We start from the raw sequence: 24,819 nt of genomic DNA on the forward strand, positions 1-24,819 counted from the left end.
CTTTTGGGGAGAAGGTGGGAGTTTGGGGTTGGACTTGCTAGGTGTGAGGAACATCACTGTCAGTATAATGCAGATGGCACGTGCCCCAGAGGTCACGGAGGGCAGGGGCCTGGGCACGGAAGGCTTCCACCTGGCTGGCTGGCTCCTGTCTCTTTCCTGGGGACAGTTCGAAGGCCCTTGAAAGTTGTTAGGGTCTTTGAGTCAATGCCCATTTCAAGGTCAAATATCCCAGCTCCGGGCTGACCTCCGCGTAGTCTGACGACTAGAAAGAGTTTACGTGGTCCAGGTCCTCCAGCGTGGCCAGGAAGCCTGAAGCAATACCAAACTCTGGAGACAAGCATTCCGAATTTTCCAGCTTGTCAACCCGGCAGGAGTGTGGGGGAGGGGTGGCCGCTGCAGCTCGAGGCCTCGCCAGAGAGAGGCCAGGCCGCTGGAGGCCCGGGGGCCAGGCGCAGCAGCCCAGGGCTGTGAGGGACCCCGCAGGAGCCACCGCACAGGCTTCCTTTCCGGCCGGAGGACAGTGGGCTGGAGGGACAGGGGTCGCCTCGAGGTTGTCACCCGACCCGCCTGTGTCTGACGCTGGGAGTGGGGGGAGGGTCTTGGGCCGGGCAGGGGGTCTTCCATGATCGTCTTTGGGTCTGTTCGTCATCAGTGGACGGGGTGGTGGCATTGGCCTTGCGTGGTGATGTGAGGCGATGTTGACATTGACCTTGGCCTGGGGACCTGGCTCCCCTTCCCAGTCGTGGCTGAGAACGGGGGAGCGCCTGCGGGTGCCGTCCCGCCCCAGTGGGGACGATGGTGCTGGGGCGGGGGGTGGGGACGCCCGTGAGCGGCCCGGAGGAGAGGAGGGAGAAGCGTCTGCCTGACTGGGGGGGGACCCCTGGGAGGTCTCCCCCACGAGACCGGGATCCACCTGTGCGTTTGACCAGGAGCCTCAGCTGGGTGGTTTTAGTCCCAGGGGGACATGTAACAACGTCCACAGACATTCTCGGTTGTCACGACGGGGGAGGGGAGGGTGCTGCAGGCATCTGGGGGGAGGGTGCTGGGGCGGGGGCGGGGGGAGGTGCTGAGGACCAGGGCCGGGCTGGCTGTGGCTCCTGAGTCACCTGTGGGGAGGCTGGTGTTCGTTCCCAGGGCTTCTCGCGGTCCCCAGACAGAGGATTCCCGGCCCCAGATGTCGGTAGCCCCGAGGCTGGGAAACCCTGCTCCGGATGAGTCATCCTCCCGGGCTCCCCGAGGATGAATGAGAGCGGAGCGCAGCCCGGGCCGGCTGTTGGCGCCAGCGCACCCCGGCCGGGCTCTCCCCGCGCCTTGCTCAGGGGCAGCCCCGTGTCTCCCTGGGCCCCGGCCAGGACTCAGGGGACCCGAGTTCAAGTCCCGACTCCGGAGCGAGTGCCCGTTCGTGGTCGCAGTGTCTTCCGTCCTGGCTGGGGTCCTGGCCGGTGTCGTCTGTGAACGGGATTGTGGCCTCTCCGCAGGGCCGGGCTGTGGTGGGCCGCGCGGGGCCTGGGCGGGGGAGGGGCTCCATCAGCCACGCTGTGCTGACCCATGGGGGCCAGCGACGGCCCCCGGGAGGGGGAGCCCTGGGCCCCCCTGCCCCGCGAGGCGTGTGGCCGTCCTCCCTGGCCCGCTCCGTTGTGCCGCGCGGGGTGTCTCCCTGGTCGAGGGGAGCCAAAGTCTCCGTCTGGGGAAGATGCGTTTGCCGGAAACGCAGGGCTATTATTTCTGTGCCATGTGAGTGCGACATGGCTGGGCGAGGGGCAGACCCCCCGGCAGTGGGGAGGCGGCCGCGCCCGGGCCTTGCTGGGACCCCTTCAGGGCGCGTGGGCCAGGCTGCCGCAGTGGCCACCTCAGGAAGCGATTCTTTGTTCCCAGCGCAGGACTAGCCCTGGGGGAGGCAGGACTGGCTCTCGGGGGAGGGTCCCCAAGGACATGCTGCAGGCAAGCTCAGCGACACCCTCCTGTGCCAGGCACCGGCCTCGGGAATGCTGGCGGGCCCGGAGGTGGGCAGCACAGGGCTGCGGGGGCCGTCAGGCTGTGGCCGCTGAGGCCGGGCGCACCGTGGCACCCCATTTAGGAGCCGTAGTATCACACCCAGGGCACCCTATGACGCTTCAGGGAGTCTTCTGAGAGGGGGAGGGGCTTGGGCTGGGCCTTGCAGGAGGGTGCGGTTTCATGGAGCCAAAAGGCAGCAGGAGGGCTCTGAGCGGAAGGCACCGCCTGGGCAGAGGCCCAGCGTGGGAGCAGGCCAGGTGTCCTCGCGGAGGGACGGCGGAGCGGGGTTTTCCTGGAAGTGTTGGGATGGAAAGGCTGGGAAGGGCCGAGTGCACTCTCGCCCCGCCAGGTGGCCAGGCCGCAGGGAGCTGGGCGGGGCGGGGCGGCCAGCACGGTGGCCCAGCCACGCAGAGGCCCGCTGGACCGGGGGAGCTGGAAGCCGGGGCTGGGCAGAGGGTTGTTGGAGTGTCCCTGTGGAGAGGCCTGACTGGAACCAGGCGGGTGCTGAGGGCAGGGACGGTGTGGGGGCGGGGGGGGGGGCCCTGGGGAGGCAGGTGCTGTGCGGGGCTTTGCAGGACGCGCCCTGCACCCCAGGGGTGTGTGTGAAGGTCCCAGCGTGGGCTGTGGCCTCGTCCCCTCACGCTGAGCTGAGGGACCAGCCCCCGTGTGGGGGTGGCACTGTGCCCGCGCCAGCCGGCAGCCCCCTGGCGGAGGGTTTCCTTCTGGAACCCTCCGGGCTCAGCACTGGCCTCCTGCCAGGCCCGGGGGAGCCGGAAGACACCCTCTTCCTGCTCGTTTTCAAAGCCATGGGCGCTCTAGCAGCCACGCCTGGGAGCCAGCCATGCGGGGCCCACTTCGGCACCCTGGAGCCGACAGCCGTGCGGCTGGGTGGGCGGCTGGGCTCCCTGGACCTCCGTGTCTGTGCGTGTAAATGGGGGTGCTGGTGCTTAGCCCATGGGGTGCTCGTGAGAGAAGATTAAATAGGAACACGGCTGCGATGTTCTTCGCTGTTTTTAATCGACAAGGCATGGTGACAGACTGGCAGGGAGGGGCTGGGGTGAGGTGGCGAGTTCCGGCTGACTGGCTCCCCTGGACGACCGCTGGCTACCTGGGGCGGGGCCGGCTCAGGCTCCAGAGGCAGAAAGTGCCCCGGGTGTGGGGTCATGGCATGGCACCCGCCACGCCCTTCCCCGCAGGCGGTGGCTCTCTGGGGGGGGGGGTTGGTTGTCAGGAGGTGGGTGTGAGGGAGGGCCGTGGTGTACCCATGTGGTGCCTGGCACGTGCTGGCTCTCGGCAGGTGTTTGGGGAGTGGATGCAGGCAGGCAGGGCAGACGACCAAATGGGTGCTGGCGGCAGACGGGGCGCTGGGCGGCAGTGAGGGGGTCGGGACCCGGGCTTGGCCCTTGGCCCTGCCTCTTGCAATGGGATGCCTTTGGGCTCCAGGGCCTTCCTTGTGCGTGCATGCACGTGTGTGCGTGTGTGCAGGTGTGTGCGCATGTGCAATGTGTGCGCACATGTGTGCGTGCATGCACTGTGTGGCGGGGGACGGGGGTCCAGCGGTGTTTGGCCTCTTTTCTGCTGGAACCCCTTGAGCGCTGCTTGCTGGGGGGCAGCAAGCAAAGCCCGGGTCTGTCTGTGTCTGGGGGCAGCAAGGCCAGGTCTGGTTCTGTTTCCGAGCCGCCTCGGTGGCCCCATGCGGAGCCCCTGACGTGAGCACAGAGGGACTTTTGGGACATGGGGGGTGGGGGTCCCTCTGGACCTGCACCCAGAGCAGGCACGTCTGGCCCCCCGCAGCCCACCTGGAGCCTCGCCGGGAGTGGGCTCCACGGCGCCCGGGGCTGCTGGGGCCGAGTGGCCAGGCTGAGCCAGCCCGGAGGCCGTGGCCAGGCTGGGCTGCCCAAGCGACCGGGGGGCGGGGTCCGTCCGTGTAGCTGCCGGAAGGGCCGTGTGCGGCAGGGTCCGGGGTGCAGGCCGAGCTCGCCGGGACCAGCGCAGGGGTCCACGTGTGACGTCCACCCCCGGCAAGGCCCGGGTGCCTCGACCAAAGTGTCCAATCGGAAGTGACTGTGTCTCACTGACCCTCTCCCCAGCTTAAGATTTAGAGACTGTTTTCTGTGTTTAATGAGAAAAGGACAGAGAATCTGTCCCCGTGACTTTCTCCCTGTTAAAGATAGAAAAATCGCTGTGTAAAGTCTGACAAGAGCGCGTACTAATAACACATGAATTATGCAAATGTGTGTAGTCACTCGATTTGCATAATGGAGGGGCTGGGGGAGGGGTGGCCAGGGGAGGGGAGGGTGTGGGGTGAAGAGAGGGCCCAGGTCTGTGTAATGGGGGACTCCATCCTTGCCTCCTTCCCCACCCCCTCCTGGTCCTGAGGGTGGCCCTGATCTGTCCCCCGCCGCCTGGTCTCTCGGTGTCCCCCCCCCCCGCCCCCGCTACACTCTTGGTAGCCACGGAGGCCGGGGCCCTGTGCCCACCCCACCTGCGGGACTGGCTGCTTACGCCTCCCGGCCACCCTCCGCGCTGGACAGCTCTTCTGCACAAGTCCCCTGGGTCATTGTTTGGCTGAACGACTGTCTCGCCAAGGTGGCGGACTTCATTAAGTCAAGTGCCGCCTAGAGCAGTAACTGGGGCCAGGGCCTCTCTCTCCACGGTGGGAGGGGAGGGGGAGACCTGACCTCCCTGCGGTCCCCGTGGGGCTTGTCTCCTCGCGGTGGCTGTGAAGGGTTTCGGCCTCTGGCTCTAACCCCGGCTCTTCCTCTGCTTTCCTGCCCGCCTCCCTGGGCCCTCGCCGATGTAGGACTGCGTGTGATGAGGGCACTTAGGCCTGACCCCAGGGGTGCCGCCTGGAGGCCTGGGGTTAGGCTGACGGGGTGCGGGGAGCCAGCAGGGAGGTGGGTGGTGCCGGGTGCCGCCTTGGCCGCTCCAGGAAGCTCTGCTGCTCCGCTGGGTGAGCGGCTTCCTGTGCTGGGTAGGAGCGGTCGGCAGGGCCAGTCCCGGTCGGGGGCGGGCGGGGGTCTCTAGCCTCTGGAACAGCGGAGCAGTCTTGGGGTGGCACACAGGCTGTGGGCAGCTCGCCGCGGGTGCGGGGCCGCAGAGAAGCAGCAGCCCTCGCGGCCAGCGTGCGCCCTGAGGGTCGGGCCCCGCGCAGCCCCTGGGGTCCACGCGTCGTCCCAGCGCGTGCGACGGCTGCGTGAAGTCGCTGCTCTTCCCGCCCCGTTTTACCGACGAGCGAGTTGAGACCTGGCACGTGGCAGTGCGCGGCCGGCCGGGCAGGTCCTACGCTGTCTTCCGGCTCCGAGGCCCCCATGCCCACCGCAGCGCTGAGAGGCCCCTGTGCCCCGGCCGGGACCCCTCCCTGACAGCCTGGCGGTGACGGGCGCAGGCAGGGGCCGGGTGCGGCGTGCGGTGTGCGGGGAAAGGCCCGAGCAGGGACAGGAGCAGCGCCACGGTCGGTTTCGTCGGGGACGGCCAGGGAAGGCCCACAGGACGACCCACGGAGGGGGAGCAGGTCCTGCCCGGCCCTCGGGGAGTGGCCGCCCGTGAGCGGGGTCCGTGGGTGCTGAGCTGGGTGTGGACGCCAAAGCCCGCGGTCAGGCCACGGCCGTCCCCCACAGCCAATGTGCTCAGGCCCGGGAACGGGGCCGCCGTCGGCGCAGGGAGCTCTTCACACTGAGGAGGGCTGGGGAGACCCCGTGTCCCCCAGAGGAGGGACCCGAGGTTCAGAGAGGGCAAGGGACTTGCCCATGCCGCACAGCCAGTTGGGGAGCAGATCCACGCCTGGGCCTGGGTGCCCGGTCACCCACGCGTGGACTCTGCTGCCTGTCCCTCACCCCGACCCGTCTGGATCCCCGCAGGGCCGGGTTTGGTTCTGGGGAGAATCGAAATGGGGTCGCCAGATGAGGAAGGAGCAGGCCCTGCTGCTCGCATTGCCCCCGCCGGCCCTTGCACACGCACACGCGCGCGCGCACACACACATGTGCATGCACACACATGCACACACGTGCCCACAGAGCACACACATGCACACACATGCACACACGCACGTGCTCAGCTCGCTCTCCACAGCCCACCCGGGGTCCATGCCGCTGCTCACCAGCAGCTGAGCCCTGGGCAGCGGGGCAAAGGGCGTGGCCTGCAGTGAGGGGCTCCACGGGGCACCGAAATCCTGACCTTCGCTTGCAGCCCGTGTGGCTGGAGGCACGTGACGCCGCCCTCACCTTGCTGGCTTTCTCCCTGACGTAACGGCGCCCAGCTCCGCGGTCCCTGAGCGTTTTGGGTCCCTCGGGTCTCTGACAAGCTCCTGACCTCCTGTTTCACTGGTCTGGGGTGCAGCCCGCTTTCCTGGGTGTCACGGACGAGCAGCTGCTCCGGGAGCCGCTGTCCCGGGGTCTGCGGGGGGAGTGGAGGAGGGCACGCAGACATGGCGGGGGGTCAGCCAGGAGAAGGAGGTGACGTTGGCCTTCGTGCCCCTGCCTCTCGCTTGTTGTGGAGTCCGGGGGAGCTGGGGCCGTTCTGGGTTCTTCTCCCCGTTGGGGTGCCCTCAAGTGCTGACCGGAAGTGGCTGTTGGTGGCCAGTCCTCATGGGAAGAGCCCTTTGTCCACTCTCGCTGTCTCTGCGACCCCAGGGAGCCCATGGTCGGGAGTTGGGGGTGCTGACGGCCCCACGATCAGGCCTCCTACAGGTCCCCTCTCGGTGGCTCTGGGGACAGAAGGGTTGGTCTCCACGAGGCGCCGAGCCAGCAGGTGGCTCGCCCTGTCTGGATTTGGTGGCCCGGTTTGGGGGCTCAGGGGACAATGCTGGTGGGGACAGAGTGTGGGAGGGGCTCTTCCTCAGCACAGTCCCCAGGTCCCTGACAGGAAGCGTGTATCACGGGCTGACGGGAAGGAAACGGCCCTGCCATTTGGGGAGAAATGGAGAATTCCGTCTGGGCCTGACGATAGGGCTGTTTCTCCCCCGCCCTCCCCCAGGCGGTTGCTCCTGCTTGTTTTCCTTCGAATGACAAGACAGTCTGGCCAGTGAGGAGGAGGAGGAGCCAGCCGGGAAAGGGGGCGGGGCCGGGAGAGCTGGGGAGGCGGGGCCCGGAGAGCTGGGGGGGGGGGAGGCGGGGAGCCTCTAACGTTTTTTAAATTGGTGTGTCCTTGCTCAGCTCCCCACTTTGGGGACTGGCGGGTGACAAAGCGTCCTGTGACCTCAGACTGCACTTCCCCCCCTCAAACCACAGCTTCGCCAATGCCTTTGATTTCTAATCCTTCTACTGCCCCCCAAAAACACAGCGAAGCTTTTAATAGCACGAGGCCTTTTGGATTGCTGGCCCATCAGCTGCCAAATCCTCTGCAAAGTGCGCTTGGAATAGATGCTTTTTAATAAAACGCAGCGCCTCTAAGCCGGCGTAAACATCTCTGCAAATTCTACGATATTGAAATCGCCACCTAGTGACCTTTCAGGAAATACTAGATAAATTACAAGAGGCAAACCAAACGGAGAAGCACAGTTGCCAGTGCCTTTCCCGCCAGGCTCCCAGGCTGCCTGAGAAATCCCGAGTCCCCGAGGGCCCTGGCCAGCCCTGGGTCGGCCCTGCCCTGCCCTGGGAGCCACGCTGGCCGGGAGGAGCCACTCTGGCCCACGGCGCCCGCACCTCATCCTGCCTGCGTTTGCCCCTGCGCTTCGCCCTTCACGATTCAGCCACTGGCGGCCGGAGCCCCCACAGATGCCGTCGGGGTGGTGGGGGCTGCACGGCAAAGGCTCACGTGCTCTGCCACCCCAGGACGTGGCCCAGGGTCCTCGGCCGCATGGGGTGCAAGCTGAGGGACCCTCCCCGCACGGGGCCAGCCTACAGTCGCCCCCACCAGGTCACGTCTGGCTGTGGTCTTGCTGCCCCGTCCTGCCCCCAGGGCGGAGGCCCTCAGGCACCTCAGCCGTGCACTAGCCCATTCATGAAAGCGGGAAAGCTGGATTTGCAAGGCAGGTGGTCGGGAAGTCACAGCTCCTGGCGTCCCCAGGCATCGTCTGAGGACTCGCCGTTCCCCTTCCAGGGCAGGCTCCGGAGTTGTGTGTGGGGGGGGGGCGGGGTGTGGCACCTCCTCCCGAGGGCTGCTGGCGGCAGGTCACCCGGTGGCCGTGGCCACACGTGCTCGGCCCATTCCGTGGGCAAGGGCGCTCGGTCACCAGCCTGGCTGCCTCGCTGTCTAGTTCAGGGACCCGCGTTTGCACCCGCGGCAGGCGTGACTCAGGTCCCCCGGGTCTGGGCGGCTGATTTCTGAGAAGCAACGCCACCTCATCTGACTCTCGCTGGCGGGCTCAGCGCCCACCACCCTCCCACACGGGGAGGGAGGGGACGGGAGAGACGGCGGGGCGAGAGTGTTCTGGGCGCCGCTGGCCTCTGCGGGGCGGGGTGCCAGCGGGGGCGCTGCCAGTGCTGCCCAGGGGCCCGCCACTGCTCAGCCTGGCGCTTGATTCCACAGGCGTCGACGGGCTTTCCTCACACCTGGCGCCGTGCTAGGCACGGGGCTGGGGGAGAGGCGGGACACACGGCGGAGGCCGGGCCGCCCGGGGGGGGGGGCGGCCGTGAGCGCACGGCCGGGGCTGGAAGGCCGGTGAGGGATGCGATGGGTCAGGAGCGGAGCGCGCCCCTCCCGGTGAGACCGCGTGGAGGCCCAGAGGCGCCAGTGTGCAGGGCGAGTGTGCAGGGCACCTCGGGGGCGTGCGCGTGTGATGGGCTGGGCTCTGCGGTGCGAGGCTGGCGGACGGGCGGGCAGGGCCAGACCACGCGGTGCCGCCCCGCAGAGGCAGACGGCAGCAGAGTCTGCACGTCGTGTTAACCTCTGCGGCATCGACGCGGTGCAGTGTGGGGGGCAGGGGGCTGGAGGAGGGGGCGTAGGAAGCTGGAGTCTAGCCCTGGACAGGGCAGCGGGGTGAACGTGGCCAAGGCCAGGCCTCAGTGTCCCGGCTGCAAGAGGAGCCGCCCCAAGGCCTGTCCAAGCTCTGACGTCCACGCCCACGAATGCAGGCCCTTGGTTCTGCGCTGTCCATCCACGTCTGGCCGCCTGCCCCGTGTCTCCTGGCTGCCCCACCACGCTCGGCAGCTGGGGGCAGCTGGGGGAGAGGGACGAGTCGTCCAGGAGGAACATGCACTCCTGACCCCCTGTCCCTCGTGGACAGCCTGGCCTTTCCCAGCTGCTGGCCCCAGCCCGCGGGCTCCCCACGGCTCACGGCCCTGGCCCAGCTGGGTTTCCTCAGCAAAGCCGTGCACGCCCCTGGGCCTACACGCCATCTACCTGGCCCCATGTGACGAGAGGCAGCTGAGCTGGAGCGGCCGCCCGGAAGCAGGACATCCATGCGGAGAAGGGTCAGTGTCTGGCCGGGCAGTCCTTTCCTGAGCGCTGACCTGGCTGTGACAAGCTCGGCTTGCTGCGGTCTGCGGCAGTTGCCCCGTGGGGCCTGGTGTTTGCTCTTCCTGTCCGGGGACCTCAGAGCCAGTCATCAGGGGGCCTCGAAGGCAGCCGTGGGCGGAAGTAGGCTCGCGGACCCCTGGGCCGCCTTTTCAGCAGACGATGCTCCGGGTCCAGAGCTGCTGCAGAGCGACGCGCCCGGGGACAGGACAGTGGCCCCGGGCTTCTGTCCTGCTTAGTCTTCGACCACGACTGTCGTAGTCACAGGCTCACAGGGGTTCTAAACAAATGCTTAGCCAATGCGGCGAGGGACTTCGAGGTGACTCGGGACCCTCTACCCTCTAATTTAAGTGCTACTCGCCTCCAGGTGACAGACCTGCAGTGGAATCATTTTCCTTGATTCTCCTCTCCTTGGGGATTTGGCACGGCGTTTCATTCATTCATTCATTCATTCATTCACTCACTCACTCAGATGCCAGTAGTCCCCACTACTATGTGCCAGACCCTGTGTGAGGTGAAGGGGACAGAGGACAAACGGGACGAGACCCTCCCACGGAGCAGCCCGGGGTCTGGGGTCACCCCCTCTGGGAGCGGGTGGAGGAGGCCGGGACCGGCGGGGGCAGCGGCAGACCGCCGTGAGAGGCTCCGGCTCCGGCCCCAGCTCCGCGCTGCAGCTCAGAGCCCCTCGGCGGAGGGCGGGGCCCCCCGCTCAGCCCTGGCCTGTGAGCCGGGTCGCACACTGCTCGCTCCCTGCCCGTGCCTCAGTGTCCCCGTCTGTCAAGGAGGCCGTGGCCTGGGGGCCTCGGAGTGGAGAAGGCGGTTCCCGGGGTGCACGTTCCTGGGTCTCCCTGGTGTGACATGCCCTTCCTGGAGTCTCTTTCTTTTTCTTTCTGTCGGGAAGGCCACTTGAGACGCCCATGCACAGGCCGTCGTGGCCGGCCTGACGCCTGTCCTGTGTGCCTGGCCTTGGGGTTGTGTCGGGCCACCGGAGCCCGAGGGGCACGTCCCAAAGGGCTCCCATGGTCTCACTCACCCATGCTTTAAAAAGGTAATGTTTCGACAACACAATTTTCAAGGAATTCGGGTTGCTAGCTCAGTGACCTTGGGTAACTGAACTATTTTGAGCCCCGATTTTCCCATCAGTGGGTGGGAGTGTCTCCCCCGTCTCCCAGGGATCAAATAGGAAACTGCACAAGAAAGTCCTTTGTAAACAGGAAAGCCTGAAAACGTGTCCAGGACACAGCGATTCAGCAGCAAATGAATTCTGGTCCTCACTCTCCATGGTGACAGCCTCCTGCATGCTGAGAAATCCAGCCTGCACAGGGGTAAGGCCGGCGAGGCCCGCGGCTGAGATTGCCCGTAATTGATGGGACAGACCCTAAAGGGGTGACGTATGATTGCAGTTAATCGAGGCGCCATGGCACTGCCCTGCTAGAAACAATGTCTGCTCATCATCGCTTTGGTCTGGCGAAGCAATGCCTGTCCGTGAGCCGGGAGCAGGGACCTTGGCAAAGGGCCTCGCCCGGAGCCCCACCCCTCCCGCCATACGAGGCGGGTGTGGGGGCTGGGAGACGTGCGGGCAGAAGGGCAGGGAGGGCCCCCAGTCCTCTCGGACCCTGCGGCAGCAAATGCTACATGGACGGGGTGTGTGGGGGGGCACCGCAACACTCCGCGGCAGCAGAACGCAATAGTATCACGTGAATAGTTACTGTTCCGATTCGAAATCGGCTGTGGGGCTGTCCAGGCGCTTGTTCTTCTCGTCATGAGGGATTTCTGGGTGACGTGACATTTTCCCGGGGCCCCAGCACCACCAGGCCCAGGGGACGATTTTGCTCCTGGAGCCGAGGAGACGGCTCTGCCCACAGGCAGCGGGCTGGTGGGGTGAGGGGCCCCCAGATGAGATGCAAGGTGTGCGTTCGTCAAAGCTGGAGGAAGCCGGAGGCGCTTTCCACGCCACCACGAGGCGCCGCCGCCCCCTGCCCGGAGCATGCCTTCCACATGCAGCGCAGGACACCAGGGGATTGGAAACAGGGAGGAGCCAGAGTGCCCGAGGGGCTGGGAGGTGACTTCCGAGACGGGGCAGAGGGGCTTTGGGGAGCAGATATATTCAGGGTTGTCACGTTTTCATAAACAGGGGAGATAGGGCGGGCAGGGCCGCCAACCCCGGGAGCATAGGCGTGGGGGCCCCAGTGTCCGGCTGGGTTCAAGGCTCAGTGTCAACACAGGCTGCTGTATGCGGGGGGCCGAGCCAGCCTCCCCGGGCCTGAGGCCTCCCGCGGAACGAAGGGCGGGCAACCCGCCGGTCTCCAAGGCCTGGTGTTCTGTGAGTGTATGGGTGTTCGTCTCGGGGACGTCCACACAGCATGCCCGTCAGAAGGAGGCTTCACAGAGGCATTTGTTTGTTTGGCTTGACTAGGGGCCACCTACCTGAGAAGGCTGAAGCCAGATCTTTGAAAAAGTTGGAGACTTCCCAAGTAGAGATGGGCCGCCTCGGGAGAAAGTGAGCTCCCTGTCCCTGGAGGCAATCAAGCAGAGACTGGATGACTGCATGCCAGGACTCTCACAGAGGAGAGTCATGGGCCAGTTAGCTAGCCGGCTTCCCGCTGTCCTTTGAACGCCAAGGCTGTGGTGCTCCCCGGCTTGTGGGGCTCCCCGAGGCCCACCCTCCCATCCCACTGTGACAGCTCCGTCTGTCTCTCCTGTCCGAGTGATTCTGCTCTGGACCGTGGTGACCAAAATCGGATCCTGGTGGCTGGGATCTGGCTGGACAGTCGCTCTGAGGTGCCACGGGCAGGCCGAGAGCAGGCAGCTCACCTGGGAGGAGGGGGCTGAGCTAAGGAGGGAGCACGGAGCTGCGAGGTGCAGAGTGGACGGAGGAGAAGGCGCCATCGGGAGGGGGAGAAGCGGGGGCGGGGCACTGACGCGGGAGCCCCAGGCCCACAGAGCGGCTGCGCCCCGACCCGTCCCCGCAGAGAGCAGCAGCCAAGGTTGCCGGCGGGAAAGCCGCGGATGAGGGGCTGGTGTTGATGGCGTTAATCAGCAAGAGCATCTAATTAGGGTACCACTACAGAGTCGCGGTATTAAGCTGATGCTGAATGTCAATCGATTTTGGAGCCTCGCCACGAAACTGAAGGAAAAGTCGACCCCATTAAACGGGAAAGAGTTCTCACGCAGTTATTTCCCAAACCGAACGCACAGAACGAAGATCTTAATTCAATAAACAGGGACTTTCGATGGTACCACTCCGTCCCCTTTGGGGGTCCCGGCCAGGGACAGAAACCGTGGATGGGCCACGCGTGTGCGCAGGCACGCACACGGGCGCATGCGCTGCGGGGTGCCGGCTGGGCCGCGCACCCTCACCGCGCCCCGGCTGCCGTCCGCGCCCGTCTGCGCCCGCCGGGGCTCTGCCCGCAGTCGGCCTTCTGTTCTTTTCTAATGTTCCAAACAGTAAAACGGATTTAGAACTTCAAGGTCTCCGGGAAGATCTACCGTAGTCATTACGATTCTGGCCTGTTTTTGGAAGCCACAGGGAAGGCCAGGAGAGCAATTTATAGGCTGGCTCAGAAGCTGGGAACACACATCCGTCACACTCCATGGCCTGGGGGGGAGGGGGCGGGCAGGAGCCTTTCTGGGAGCCTCCTGCAGAAGCTGGAGGCCTGTGAGCTTGGCAGGCAGGCGGAGGGGGTGGCGTGGCAGAGGGGAAGGTGTGGGAGGAATAGGGGGTGCAGGGCAGGGGGGTGGGGGGCCGGAGAAGGTGTGGGGGGAGTGGGGGATGCAGGGCCAGGCTGGGGGGGGCAGGCGGGGGGTGCGGGACATGGGCAGCATGGGCCCTGGATGCAGACGGGTCTGGAGCAAATCCTGGCTTCCTCAGCCCCGACCTCGCTATCCGTGGACAAGTCAGGTGACCCTTCGGAGCCTCACACCCCTCCTCTGTGAAGTGGGGTGGTGACACCACCTTGTGCGGGGAGCCCCACGGTGGTGCTTTATTACAGACGTCGCCCTCCATGAGAAACCGGGTCTGCGGAGGGCCGGCTGGTGGCCTGGAGCAGAGCGGGACCGCGGAGGGGCGTCCTGCAGGAAGGCGGTCCCCTCTCCAGCCCCCGGCAGGCACCCCCGACGGCTGTAGCCAGCCCCCTCTAGGCAGACGGAAACTCACCACCTCACGCAGGTGCCGAGTTCGTTGGAAGATTGGGGAGAGCATGGTATTTAGAAAAGTCCGGTAAAAATGGATTCCGGGCCCATCACATGACCTCGGGAATCTCTCCCCATCTCTCTGATTCTTAGTGAAAAATGGAGACTTTCCGACCTCATCTGTAGGGCGAGGATGTGAGGCGGCTCGTGTAGGAGCCCAGGCTGGGACCTGGGACACAGTCAGCACTCAGTGTTAGGGAAAAATGAAAGAACTGTTGCTAAGCAGTTTCGGGGAGCACTTAGCAGTCGCCCATTGCACACGGGTGATACGGCGTCGGCTTTCACTGGGGTCTCAGGGTCTCCCCAGCAGGCGCCGCACACTGAGTATCCTGCCAGTTTGTGGCATGAGACTACATTTCCGCAGGGTTTTTTTTTTTTTTTTTTACTGTTAAAAAAATAAGAAATTTGAAAATAATTGGAAATATACCACACACACCATTTTGGGGTCTGGGTTTTTCGCTGGATGTTGTTTCATGAACTTCCCTCGCGACAGAAGTGGTGTTAAGTGGCTACACCGTGTTCCACCCCTGGCTGTTCTCAGGTTTATTGAACAGCCCTAATGTTTTGGGACATTAAGGAATAAATGGCTTAAAAGATGACTCTCATCTGTTGGGATGTAATCCCGAAGCATTCCTGCGGGTCAGGATGGTTCCGCCGTTGTTGACAAGCCGTGAGTCACGGGGTGGGAGGGGGGATCAGTTGACCAGGGGACCCCCCCCCAGCCCTCTGACTCCGTTCCGGCCCCTGAGTGGGAGTGAGTGGGGGCCGAGCAGGGGTGGCAGGCACCCCCGGCACGTGGAGCACGGTGGCTGATCGGCGAGGCCTGAAGCTCTGGCATTGCCCAAGAACCACACCGATTTCAAGTTTCCCAGGAGTCCAGGCGGCGAAGTAGAGGAGACCGTGCAACATTTTACCAAACAGAAAACGTTTCTAGTCCAGCCAGACTGTGGACGTGCCTTCCAGCTGTTGGAAATGGCCGAGCGTCTATTTTCCGTTGACACATGAGCGACATTGCAAAGAACTCTGCAAGCAACCGGCTCCCCGTGTCCCCACGGGGCTGGGGCCGGCCGGCGAGGGGGCGCCAGCCGGCACCACGAAGCAGGTGCGAGCCGCCTCTTACGTAAGAGCCCCGGGTTTCAGGAGAGGAGACAGCCTCTGGCCTTTTCCTTCACCTCCTCCTCTGAACATGAATGAAGTGGACTCGGGTCATGATTTCGGTTAATTTCTGCCAAGAGGAATAAATCGGAGGTTGAAATGTGTGAGGGGTCCTGAACCCCTCCCTGGGGAGGCGTGACGCTCCCCAGAGGCCTTCAGATCCCTTTGAGAAGAAAGTTATGGTCATTTCTGGCTTGAAAACACTGTGAGCTGTGCCCAGCTGAGTCCCGCGGGGGAGGTTTGTCTCGTCCTAAGCAGCCTGCCTGTCCCTGAGCTCGCAGCCCCGTCTCGGTCTGTGGTTTGGGTCATGTGTCAGGCATCGGGTGCTGCTTTCAAAGACCAGAACCTTCTCAAGGGCTGGGACTGTGATCTGCGTTGCTTTGTGCCGTGCCCAGTGAGACGCCGCCATCCGCGTGTGCTGAGGAGCTGGTCCCAGCCGCCCTTCATTAAGCTGTAACCCGCACGGAGGCTCAGGGAAAGAGGCCGATGTTTAGGCCATTGTGTGGGCAACTCAGAACGGGGACCTTTCCCCACAGCCGGACGACCCCACACAGCATTCTAGATGGTCGGAGTTTGCGTATAAGCCGCACAGGACGGTTCTGATGGGCAGTGGCGCTCTATAAAGACCCTACGGCGTCCGGTACACTGCGGGACTTCCCGTGGGGGCTGGGGGGCGAGAAGCGGTCGAAAGCGTTGTGCATGACAGGAAGAATGAACGGGCGAGCCGCGTCCTCGGTTCTCCCTGCGTGCCCCGCGCTGGCTCAGCCCCGTCGGCGTCACCCCGTGACTGTCAGGCGGTGAGTGGGAGGGAGGTGGGCAAACACCGGGGCGAGCCGCTTCCCTCCGTCTCCGCCTGCAGAGGGCGCCCGCGAGCACGGAGTCGGGCTTCGGGGGAGCCCCGGGTTCAAGCCCCAGCCTTGACCTTCCTCTCGGTGCTGCCGCGGCATGGGACAGCGCCACCTAACCCTGCAGACCTCGGCGCCTGTCACGCTGTCTCTGAGCCGTCCTGACAGTGATGCGCCTCTCTCTTCGGCCCCCGCTGCAGGTTTCACCAGGCAATTCATCTCATCCCAGCTGTGAAATCCCTTCCATTATTGCCTGAGGGCCTGTGGGTTGGAGGCCTTGGCTTTGAACCCCGGCACAGGCCGTGTACCCCGCTGAGCCTCTGCCTGTGATATCTACGCAGCGGGGCTGGAGGCCCAGGGCTGCGGGAGGATGGGTGGCAGCCACGTGTGGAGGCGCCTGTGGGCCGTAGGGACCGGGCTCGGCTCCGACTGCGGTTCCCGGAGCAGAGGGGCCGTTTCTCGTGCCGCGTCTCGCCCAGGCCGCCTGCTGCTCACCTGCCGCCTTGGTCCAGGGCACGGTCCCTGTCGCCCTTTGGGACTGGGAGCCACCTCCACCTCCTGCCCTGAATTTGCAGAGGAGGCGGGGTGAATGACAGTGACGGTGGTGGCTCGCCCCTACATGGCCAGGTGCTGGTCTGGGCTCTTTACGTAGGCGAAGTCCTTTCCTTTCCATGGCGGCCCCAGGAGGCGGGTGCTCACGTTGTCCCCCGCGACACAGGAGGCCGCTGAGCGCAGAGAGGTGGGCGAGCCGCCTGCGGGTGTGTGTCAGGGTTTGGACCCGGCCTCGGAACCCGGGCCCCTCACCACGTGGGGCCTCCGAGCTGCTCTGGGGCTGGAAGAGGCGCGGAGGCCACCTGCCTCCCCCGTCCTCAGCAGGCGGGACCCCGCTTTGCTCCTGCGCTTGGCCCTCCTCTCTGCAGTAGCTTCTCTCTGCCACCCTTCCCTGCCCCCCTTCACCTTTGACCTAAAGCAGGGGATGTCCTATTTCATTCCCGAAAGAACTCTGCTTGGTGCAGGGGGGAAGGGACCTCGGGAAGCCCCCGGTTCAGGCCGTGAGGAGAAAAGAGAGGCCCAGGCGGGCGGAGCGTTGGCGCCTGAGTCGCGTGAAAGAGGACCAACAAGAATCACGTTCAGATGACTTACGCGCACAGAGGCGACAATCCTAAACCACACACGGGCGAACGGAACCCAGCCGCGTGTACCAAACAGAACACCTCACGCCCGAGGAGGGCTCGTCCCGGACGTGCCACGATGACGCACCCGCAGGGCGCGGAGGCCGCGGGCGGGGGCACCTGCCGAGCCCAGCGCGAGGCTCCGCCCCTGCGAGGCGCCCGGCTCTCAGGAGGGTCTGGCCACGCCCCCTTTGCCCTCGGGCCGCCTCCTGTACGTGGCCTCGGGGTGAAGTGAGATGCTCCGACCCCTGACCTCGCTCTCCCGTCTCTTCTGCAGGATTCCATGTTTTCGTTGGCTCTGAAATGCCTCATCAGTCTGTCCACCATCATCCTGTTGGGCTTGATCATCGCCTACCACACACGCGAGGTCCAGGTAGGTGGCCCGGCCCCCCGCCTCATGCCGCGCCCCTTCCTTTGGCCTGGCTGAGCCTGCCCCCGCCCCCGAACCCACTCATACACGGCTGCCGGGGTGATCCCCGATGACCTGACTCTCCTCTCGGCCTGGGCCCCGTGGGAGAGGCCATACGGGGCTGTCTTGCTGCGTCGCTCTGCGGACCGAGTCCCCTTGCGGCTCCGTGTCCTGGCTGCAGACAGGTGTGGGTGGCCGCGTCCTCCCAGACGGGGTCTGCTCTGCCGCTGGGGCCCGGGGTCCCCGAGCCTGGTCTGGGTGCAGAGGCCGTGGCAGGGCCGCCATCTTGGCGACCTGAGGACACCCATCCGGGAGGCTGGGCCTCCGCAGTCTCTGGGGGTCACAGGCGCTCGGACAGAGGTGGTGCTGAGGGCTGAGCGTCCCAGACGTCAGCAGGCAGCTTCCCGCATGGAGTCGGAGCTGCACGCAGCACGTGGCCTTTACCCTAGGCCTGGTCCGGCCGGGCGCAGAAAGGGGCCAGGTGCGCAGGGGGCAGGGGTGGGGCGGGGACGGGACGGGATGGGGACAGAGACGGGGACGGGGACAGGGACGGGCCAGGGGCCGGGACAGGGGTGGGGGCAGGTCCAGGAGGCGGTCTGGGCCCCGGGCCAGGCTCCACTCACCCTGCGCCTGTCACAGACCGGGGAGTCCCTCGGCCCTTCCCGGCCCCCGTGTTCCCACCTGGGCGAGTCCGTGTTACTATATGTCACCATGCCCTGCGTGGAGGCGTCACAGGCCGAAGAAGGGGGTCACACAGCTCGGCTGCGGTGTGGGCTCGGGGGGCGCCCAGCCGCACCCCACAGCGAGGGGCCTCTCGGCCTGACTCGCCGCTCTTGCCTCTCCGGGCACTGGGACTGCAAGGGCCCAGGCGTCCGCCCTTCTGATCCCCTTGGGGTCCTTGTCCCCAGCTCAGGGCCTGCAGCCTTCACTCTCAGGCCCGACAGGCCGGCACGTAGCTGGCACCCTTTGTCCCGTCCTCAGCTCACGGCTATCGTCTGCTTCGCCCTAATTCTGGGCAGCAGAGGACGACGGAGAATTCCGGTCATTTGCCTTGGCCCGGCACTCACGGTTTGGAGGGACACAGTGAAATCAGTCTGATCCTGGCTCAGACACTTCAGCCTAAATGACCTTGGGCCACTAACAAGTTCTTCAGGCCTCAGTTTCCCTATCTGAAGTACGGGGGCCACGCCACCCACTTCGGCGAACTCTTAAGAGGACTGAATTCCACGGTCCCCTTCTGCCCTGCTGCTCCCAGCTGGGCCCCCCGGGTGGTCACCAGCACGAGGCTGTGGCACCTTCCAGAATAGTGCTCTTTGTTGTTAGTTTGGACAGCCCGTGTTTCAAGGGAGACTTGTTCTGAAGCGTGATCGGGTGACTCTCCATCGAGCTCCGGCTCTGAGTCAGAGCCTCAGGCTTGGAAGGCTCTCGGCCGAGTCTGTAGAGGTGACCAGGCCGCCCTGTTCTGAGTCCCCTGGTCTCCGCAGCATGGGGCACGGAGCTTTCAAAGGGGTCAGGCCTCGGTGACTCTCAGGCCCCCGTGTCCTGGGAAGAAGTGAAAACACAGCAAACAGTGTGTTTTGTTTATTTACCAAAACTCCAAAAACCTTACCCCCCCCCCCATCCCCAGCCCCTGGTTATTCTGTGCTTTGGGGGACCACTTGTCCCCAGCTTAACATGAAAGACGCTGCTTGTCACTGGTCGCCGGCATCCCCTCCCCCCCCGCCACCCCCCGCACACACCTGTGCGGCCGTCTCTGCTCAGCGCTGGGAAGGGCCCGGAAACCCGGAAATCCCCTCCGCTTCTCCAGGGGGGTCGACCTTCCGTGAATCTGTCTCTGTCGTTGTCCCTGGTGCCATCCTGGAGGGCAGGACAGCAGGTGGCTGAGAACGGGGACTTCAGAGCAGCCCGGCTTGGGTTCAAATCCTGCCCTTTGTCACATTGCAGTATGTGGTGGCCTGTAGCGAGTTACTTAATCCCTCTTAGACGATTTCCTTCCTGCAAAATGAGACTAATAATAGTCCCCACCTGAAAGGGTTGTTGGGCAGATCAAATTAGATAATATATGCAAAACACCTCAGCTCAAACGAGGATGTGTTTGCCTGGCAGACAGGGTGGAAGGCTGTCCCAGACAGCGGTCGGTCGGTCGTCACACAGACAGAGGGCCCGAGGCGGGAAACCGCAGCGTGTCCCAGACAAGGTCCGGGCAGTGGGGCGGGACCAGCGGGAGCCGAAGCGTTTGGGACTGTCCCATAGGTGGCAGTGGGACCCACGGGTGGGGTTCCAGCCGGGGAGAGAGACGATCGGGTCTGCATTAGCTGCAGCAGGGAAGACGCTGGAAGGGCCGGCTTCTGTCGCCATAGTCCGGGGAGGGACTATCACACCCCGAGGCAGGGCGAGAGCCTGGACGGGGAGGGGGCTGTCCTGAGTGACATGGACTGGACTGGACGGAGCGGGCGGGGCAGACACCGGTCTGGGGCCTGGGGAGGAGCCTAGCTGTCCTGTGACGCCACCGAGGCGGGCAGCTGCAGGGCAGTGCCCGGTGCCTGGCAGGCGCTCACCCCGCGTGTGCTGAAGCAAATCGCGGGCACTTCTCTGAACCTAGGATGGAACAGTTCACATGTCCTGTGTGTAAGTGGGGACTTTGGAGATAATTTCAGTTTGGGGTTATGGGCACATTCAGATCACAGGGGTGGGGTGTCCACTCTCGTTGGGGACGGCCAGTCCCCTCAAGGTCTGGAGCTGGCCCAGAGGCTTCTCATCCACTTCAGACTTGACAGATGGCGACCAGACACCAGCTTTCAGCCTCGCGAAGCACAGGGTACCGATAGAAGGGGAGACTTTTGATTTATTATGTCAGTAAAAGTGTATATTTTTCTTCAATACCAATAGTGTTCTCAGCTGACAGGGAAATTACTTCAAATTACAGGATGCAAATTATATTCGCGAGATGGCTCACGTTTAGAAAAGGCTCACCCGCAGCAGCGCGGTGAAGGTCCGAGTGCCCTCGTGTGGCCCGCGGCCCCGGGGACTCGGCGTCTGGGCTGCGGGGGCGTCACCGGCCACGACGCTGCGGGGTCCCCCTGCTGCATGAGCCCGTCGCGGGACGGGCAGGACGGTTCTGGGTCCTCACCCTCCCTTCTCCCTGTCAGAGGGAGTGGACTCAGGTCACACATCCAAACTTACCTGTGTGTCCTTCACATCTGGCATCGAGAATCCAGAAATAATCCCAACCCGGTCCCTGCCCTCGGAGGCTGCTTGTCCTAGACCTTGACCCGCCGCGACCCGGGCTGACAAACGCCGTGAGATGAGGAGCGTGTGAGGCACTGTGTGGCCTCCGACGGCCGGGGAGCGTCCTCTCACCCAGCCGTGTTCTCCCGGCAGCAGGCCTGTGTGTCGGGGCCAAGCGGCCTGCACTGGACAGAGGGGAGAGGCAGCCGCCCGACGCCGGCGGGACCGGGTGCCGGTCCTTGCAGGCCCCTGGGGGCCATTTCCCAAAGGTGTCTCTGGTTGGCTGACTGATAAATTTGATTCGCTTTCATGGGTCTCAGAGATGGGCCAGTGGCCAGGGCACTCCTATTGTGCTGAAGATTGGGGACCCCTGAGACCCCAAGACCTCCAGGCGGAGGGCCCTCTGAGCCTCCTTGGTTGAGGACATCAGCTCCTTAACCCAGGCGTGCTGTGCAGAGACAGGGGTGTGGGGGGTGCGAGCACCGGGGCTGCCTCCAGGACCACAGGGGCGGGGAGCTCCACGGGACGCCCCAGGGGTGGCCCCTCTGCCAAGTGCACGTCCGGCTCCGGCTCCGCTGTCACGAGGGCTCTCTGGCCGGACGGCAGCGCCCCCGGGAGACTGGGAAGGGGCAGGGCGTTCCGGGGACAGTGCTCGGCGGGGCCGTGGTGCACGTGCGGGGGCACCCCGCCCGCCCAGCAGCCGCCCGCCCCTGTCAGACCCCCTCCCGCGACCACGCCAGCCGCCCCCCCAGTGATGATGGCGTCCCCTCCTCTCGTCCAGTGCCTCGTACTTTTCGGTGGTGTGACATATATTATCAGACCTCTGGCCCGCCTGACGCCACCTCCTGGACTTCGGCCCAAGTGTCTCCTCCTCTAGGAGCCTGCGGCCGTCCCCACCCCGGCGAGGCCCGTCCCCAGCCTGGCAAGGCCCGTCCCCAGCCCGGCGAGGCCCGTCCCTTCCGGGAGGTGGCTTGGCGTTGGCTCTAGCTCCATCGGCTCACATCTGTGCAGCCTGGGCAGGGGGCTGAGTGCTCGCCAAGGCCCCTCCCGGCTCTCTCCAGTGCCTCTTGGTGGAATGTGCTAGAAACCTTATTGATTTGAGAGCAAAGCAAAATGGCCACCCCTGGGCGTGTGTGGGGTGCGGGTGACGCGGCGGGCGGGGAGCTATTTGTCTTCCTGCTGCTGTTAGAAATAGCAACGGTCGTCCGCCTCCCCCGAGGACTGGACAAAAGGTGATTAATTCATTTGACACTGAGCCATTGAAGGTCTGCCCGGAGCTGGGCACCGTGGGGATGGCAAGGTCCCTGCCCTGAACGGCTCCCGATCCAGGCTCGCGATCCGGTGGGGAGATAATCGGCTGCCAAGAGCTGAGGGCCGCCGCCCCGCGAGGCCCCGCCCCCCGGGAACAAGGCCGGCTGTGCGCGGAGTTCCAGGCGGTGCAGGTGGGGAGAGGCTGCACCGTGGGCAGCGACCTCCCTGACCGCTGAGGGCGACGGGCGCTCGGGGGTCCTGGTCCGGGGAGGGGGCAGCTGGCCGTCGGGCTGGTGGGGGAAGCGGGGGGAAGGGGGCGGCAGGAGTCAGAGGACAGGGGTCCCATCTCCGGAGCGGCAGCCCCTGGCTGTGGGTTAGAACGGGCCCCGGGGCAGCCACCTGCTGGGGACAGGAGCATCGGGGACTGATCCCCGGGGCTGTGTTGGATGAGCACTCCACATAGGCCTGAGGACACGTCCCTGGTTGTAAGACCAAGGGCAGGCCGGGGTGGAGACCGGTGGGGTTGGCGGTGGGGGGCACCCCTCTCCCACCTACCGCCAGCGGGGGCAGGGCCGAGGGCAGTGGGGGAATCCTCCTTCCCAGGGGGTCTTTAGGAATGAAGGTGGCAGCCACCTGGGCCATTCTCTTTCCAGAGCGAGAGGACTAGAAGGCGCCCGGCCCGGAGTCTCAGGACAGGGCGAGCCCCGACCAGGGCCCGCGAGGGCCCCATGTGCCACTGTCCCGTCCTCCAGCATCGCTGGGAACTGCTCACGGCTTCTAAGAACCTCTGGAGGCCTGTGTTGCTCTTCTCTTGTTCCCAAGCCCAACCCCACCTAAAATTGCCCGGTCCCAGCCCCTGGCGGGGAGCCGGGTCCTTCCTTCGCCCGCAGCTTTGGGGCGGGGGCCTGGCCCCGGCGGCCACCCTCCCGGAGAGCTAGCAGGATGGGCTCCTGTCCTCAGGCTTGGCTGTGGCCTGCAGCAATGACATCGCCCAAGCCTGGGGGCCTCTCGGTTTGCAGTGGGCTGGCAGGTGCAAACGCAGTAGGAGCCGGGTTGCCTGAGGCTTCCGGAGCCCGCAGGGACCCCGCCCTGGCCGCAGCTGGCTTAGCGGGAGCGCCCGCCCCCGCAGGGCCTGGGGCAGCTGACCCTCCTCTGCAGCCTCTTCCAGCAGCGTCCGGTGCGCCCGGCTCTCCTTGCTCGCTGGCTTTGCTCTTTCCTGCCTCTCATAGCGGAATCCGCCGTGTCTGCTGGCGCGGTGGGCTGGCTCCACGTGCGTGTGTGGCTCTCACGCCGAGCTGACAGGGCTGAACGTTGCAGTCGACCCCGCCCAGCTCTGGGGGGGGAGGAGAGGGAGGACGGTGAGGGACAGGATCTCTTGTGGCAGAGAACATTCTGATCCGGGTGAGCTTGCACGATAAATTTAGTTCCCAGGGCTGGCGCAATATTCTCACTTGGCGGGAGTCCCCGGTGCCCACCGCGGGGAGTGGACGCGAGCCCCTCGCCGCGCGGTCTACTTCGGGGCCCACGGCGGGGAGTGGGGACGCTCGCGGCCATCGGTGACCCGACACGAGACCGGCTTATCCAGCACAGCTCCCGCCGCGCCCCGTCTGGCCGTCTGCGGTCCTCGGCGCGGGCACACGTCACGAGGGCGGGGAGGGGCGGGGAGCGCAGAGGCACAAGCTGGACGAGCCGTGTCCCCGCGTCCCCAGGACTGAAGCGCTAGTGGCTGAGACGTGACGTGGGCCTTGCTGAGATGAAGGGACAGCTGGCCCGGGGTGGCCGCCTGACATGCCACATCTCAAGCTCGAGCCCAGCCCTGCGGCTGACGGGCGGCCCGGCCAGGTGACTCCTGCCCGGGGTCATCTAAGGGATGGAGCTCTGATGACCACACGGGGGTGTCGGGCCCATCGGCTACAGGAGCGGGTGGCAGGGCCGGGCCTGGCACAGCAGGGCCTCGATGGGTCTGTAACCCAGGGCCCTCCTTGCCACGCCGGTCGCACACCGAGCCGTCTGCTCGTGGCTCGGTGCCCCAGCTCTTGCCCGCTGCTGGCACCTGTCCAGGCGCTGGACACCTGAGCCGCTTTAGATGAAGTGCCCGAGGCCCTCGCTGACCATTCCCACGGTACCTTCTTGGCCGGTGGTCAGGAAGTCCCTGGGGGCCTCCCTTCCCGCCCCCCCCCCCACCCCCACACCCCATTTCCTGTTGTTCCCCGTGAACAGAGCCAGGAAACAGAAGCCGAGGTGCTGGTGCCGTGCCGGTGGGCACCGCGGGGCTCCAGGGAGCCGCCCGGCCTGTCCGGCAAGGGCTGGCCAGCTCCCGCCAGCTCGGGCCTGGGCCCAGACACCACGCTGACCGCCGACGCTCCGGGCCGGGCGCAGGACCGCTCGGCCAGCTCAGGCCCTGGGGACGGTGGGCAGGGAGTGGCCGCCCCCGTGGCCGGCACACGCATCGCAGGGTGTCCGCTCCCGGATGGGCCGGCAACGGGGACAGTCGAAGCCGCCGAGGGTTGCCAGGCACGGAGGCCGGAGCCGCGGGTTTCACGAGCTCCGTCCCGCCCGCTCCCCACGCTCGCCCTGACTGACCCTGTCCGTCCCGCATTCGTTCCCGTGTTGGTCATGCTTCTCCTGTCTGAAAAACCGATGTTACCTATTTCCCCCGTGTATAAAGGTCCCTCCTAGAAAACGCAGGGACCTGGTCTTCAGGGGGCTCGCGGCAGCTCCTTGAGAGGCGGCGCGTGCAGGGGACCGGTGGCTGCACCCTGGAGCCGGGCCCTGGGTCCGAACCCCAGCCCAGCCAGTGCCGGGCGCGTCGGTCCATCTCCCCGAGCCTCGGTTTCCCCACCTGTAGAGTAGGGGTGATCCCGGCACTTGCATAGGGTGGGCGCAGGGGTTCACCGGGGTCTGGCGCACAGCAAGGCTCTGTGAGGTCTGCTGGTATCACTGCTCCTTGTCTCTGAACCCAGCCCCGGGGGAGGCACCTAAGTCGGCAGACGCCGACTGCCCACCCCCCGCCAGGACAGGGAAGAGTGAGACGTGTCCCCTGACCTCAAGGAGCTCACGTCTCAGGAGAGGGGGAGGAGTGGGCAGGTGGGCGGCTCATTGTAACACAGGGTTCGGAGCTCGCCCGGCCCTGGGCCCGTGCCGCGGGCAGAGCGCCCAGCAGTTCCCAGCGGCTCCG

General features: G+C 65.4%; 1 protein-coding gene across 2 annotated transcripts in view; it reads left to right on the top strand.

Moving 5' to 3' along the window:
• KCNN3 (potassium calcium-activated channel subfamily N member 3) overlaps nucleotides 1–24,819 on the top strand; it is an 80,097-nt gene that overhangs the window by 13,082 nt on the left and 42,196 nt on the right. For both annotated transcript variants that reach the window (XM_036234852.1, XM_016134139.2), the window contains exon 2: nucleotides 17,031–17,126. In XM_036234852.1, coding sequence (XP_036090745.1) covers nucleotides 17,037–17,126 — 90 coding nt within the window. In that variant the 5' untranslated portion in view covers nucleotides 17,031–17,036. The remainder of the gene's footprint in view (nucleotides 1–17,030; nucleotides 17,127–24,819) is intronic.

This window comes from Rousettus aegyptiacus, unplaced genomic scaffold (genome assembly GCF_014176215.1).
Source record: "Rousettus aegyptiacus isolate mRouAeg1 unplaced genomic scaffold, mRouAeg1.p scaffold_m13_p_17, whole genome shotgun sequence".
NCBI lineage: Eukaryota > Metazoa > Chordata > Mammalia > Chiroptera > Pteropodidae > Rousettus > Rousettus aegyptiacus.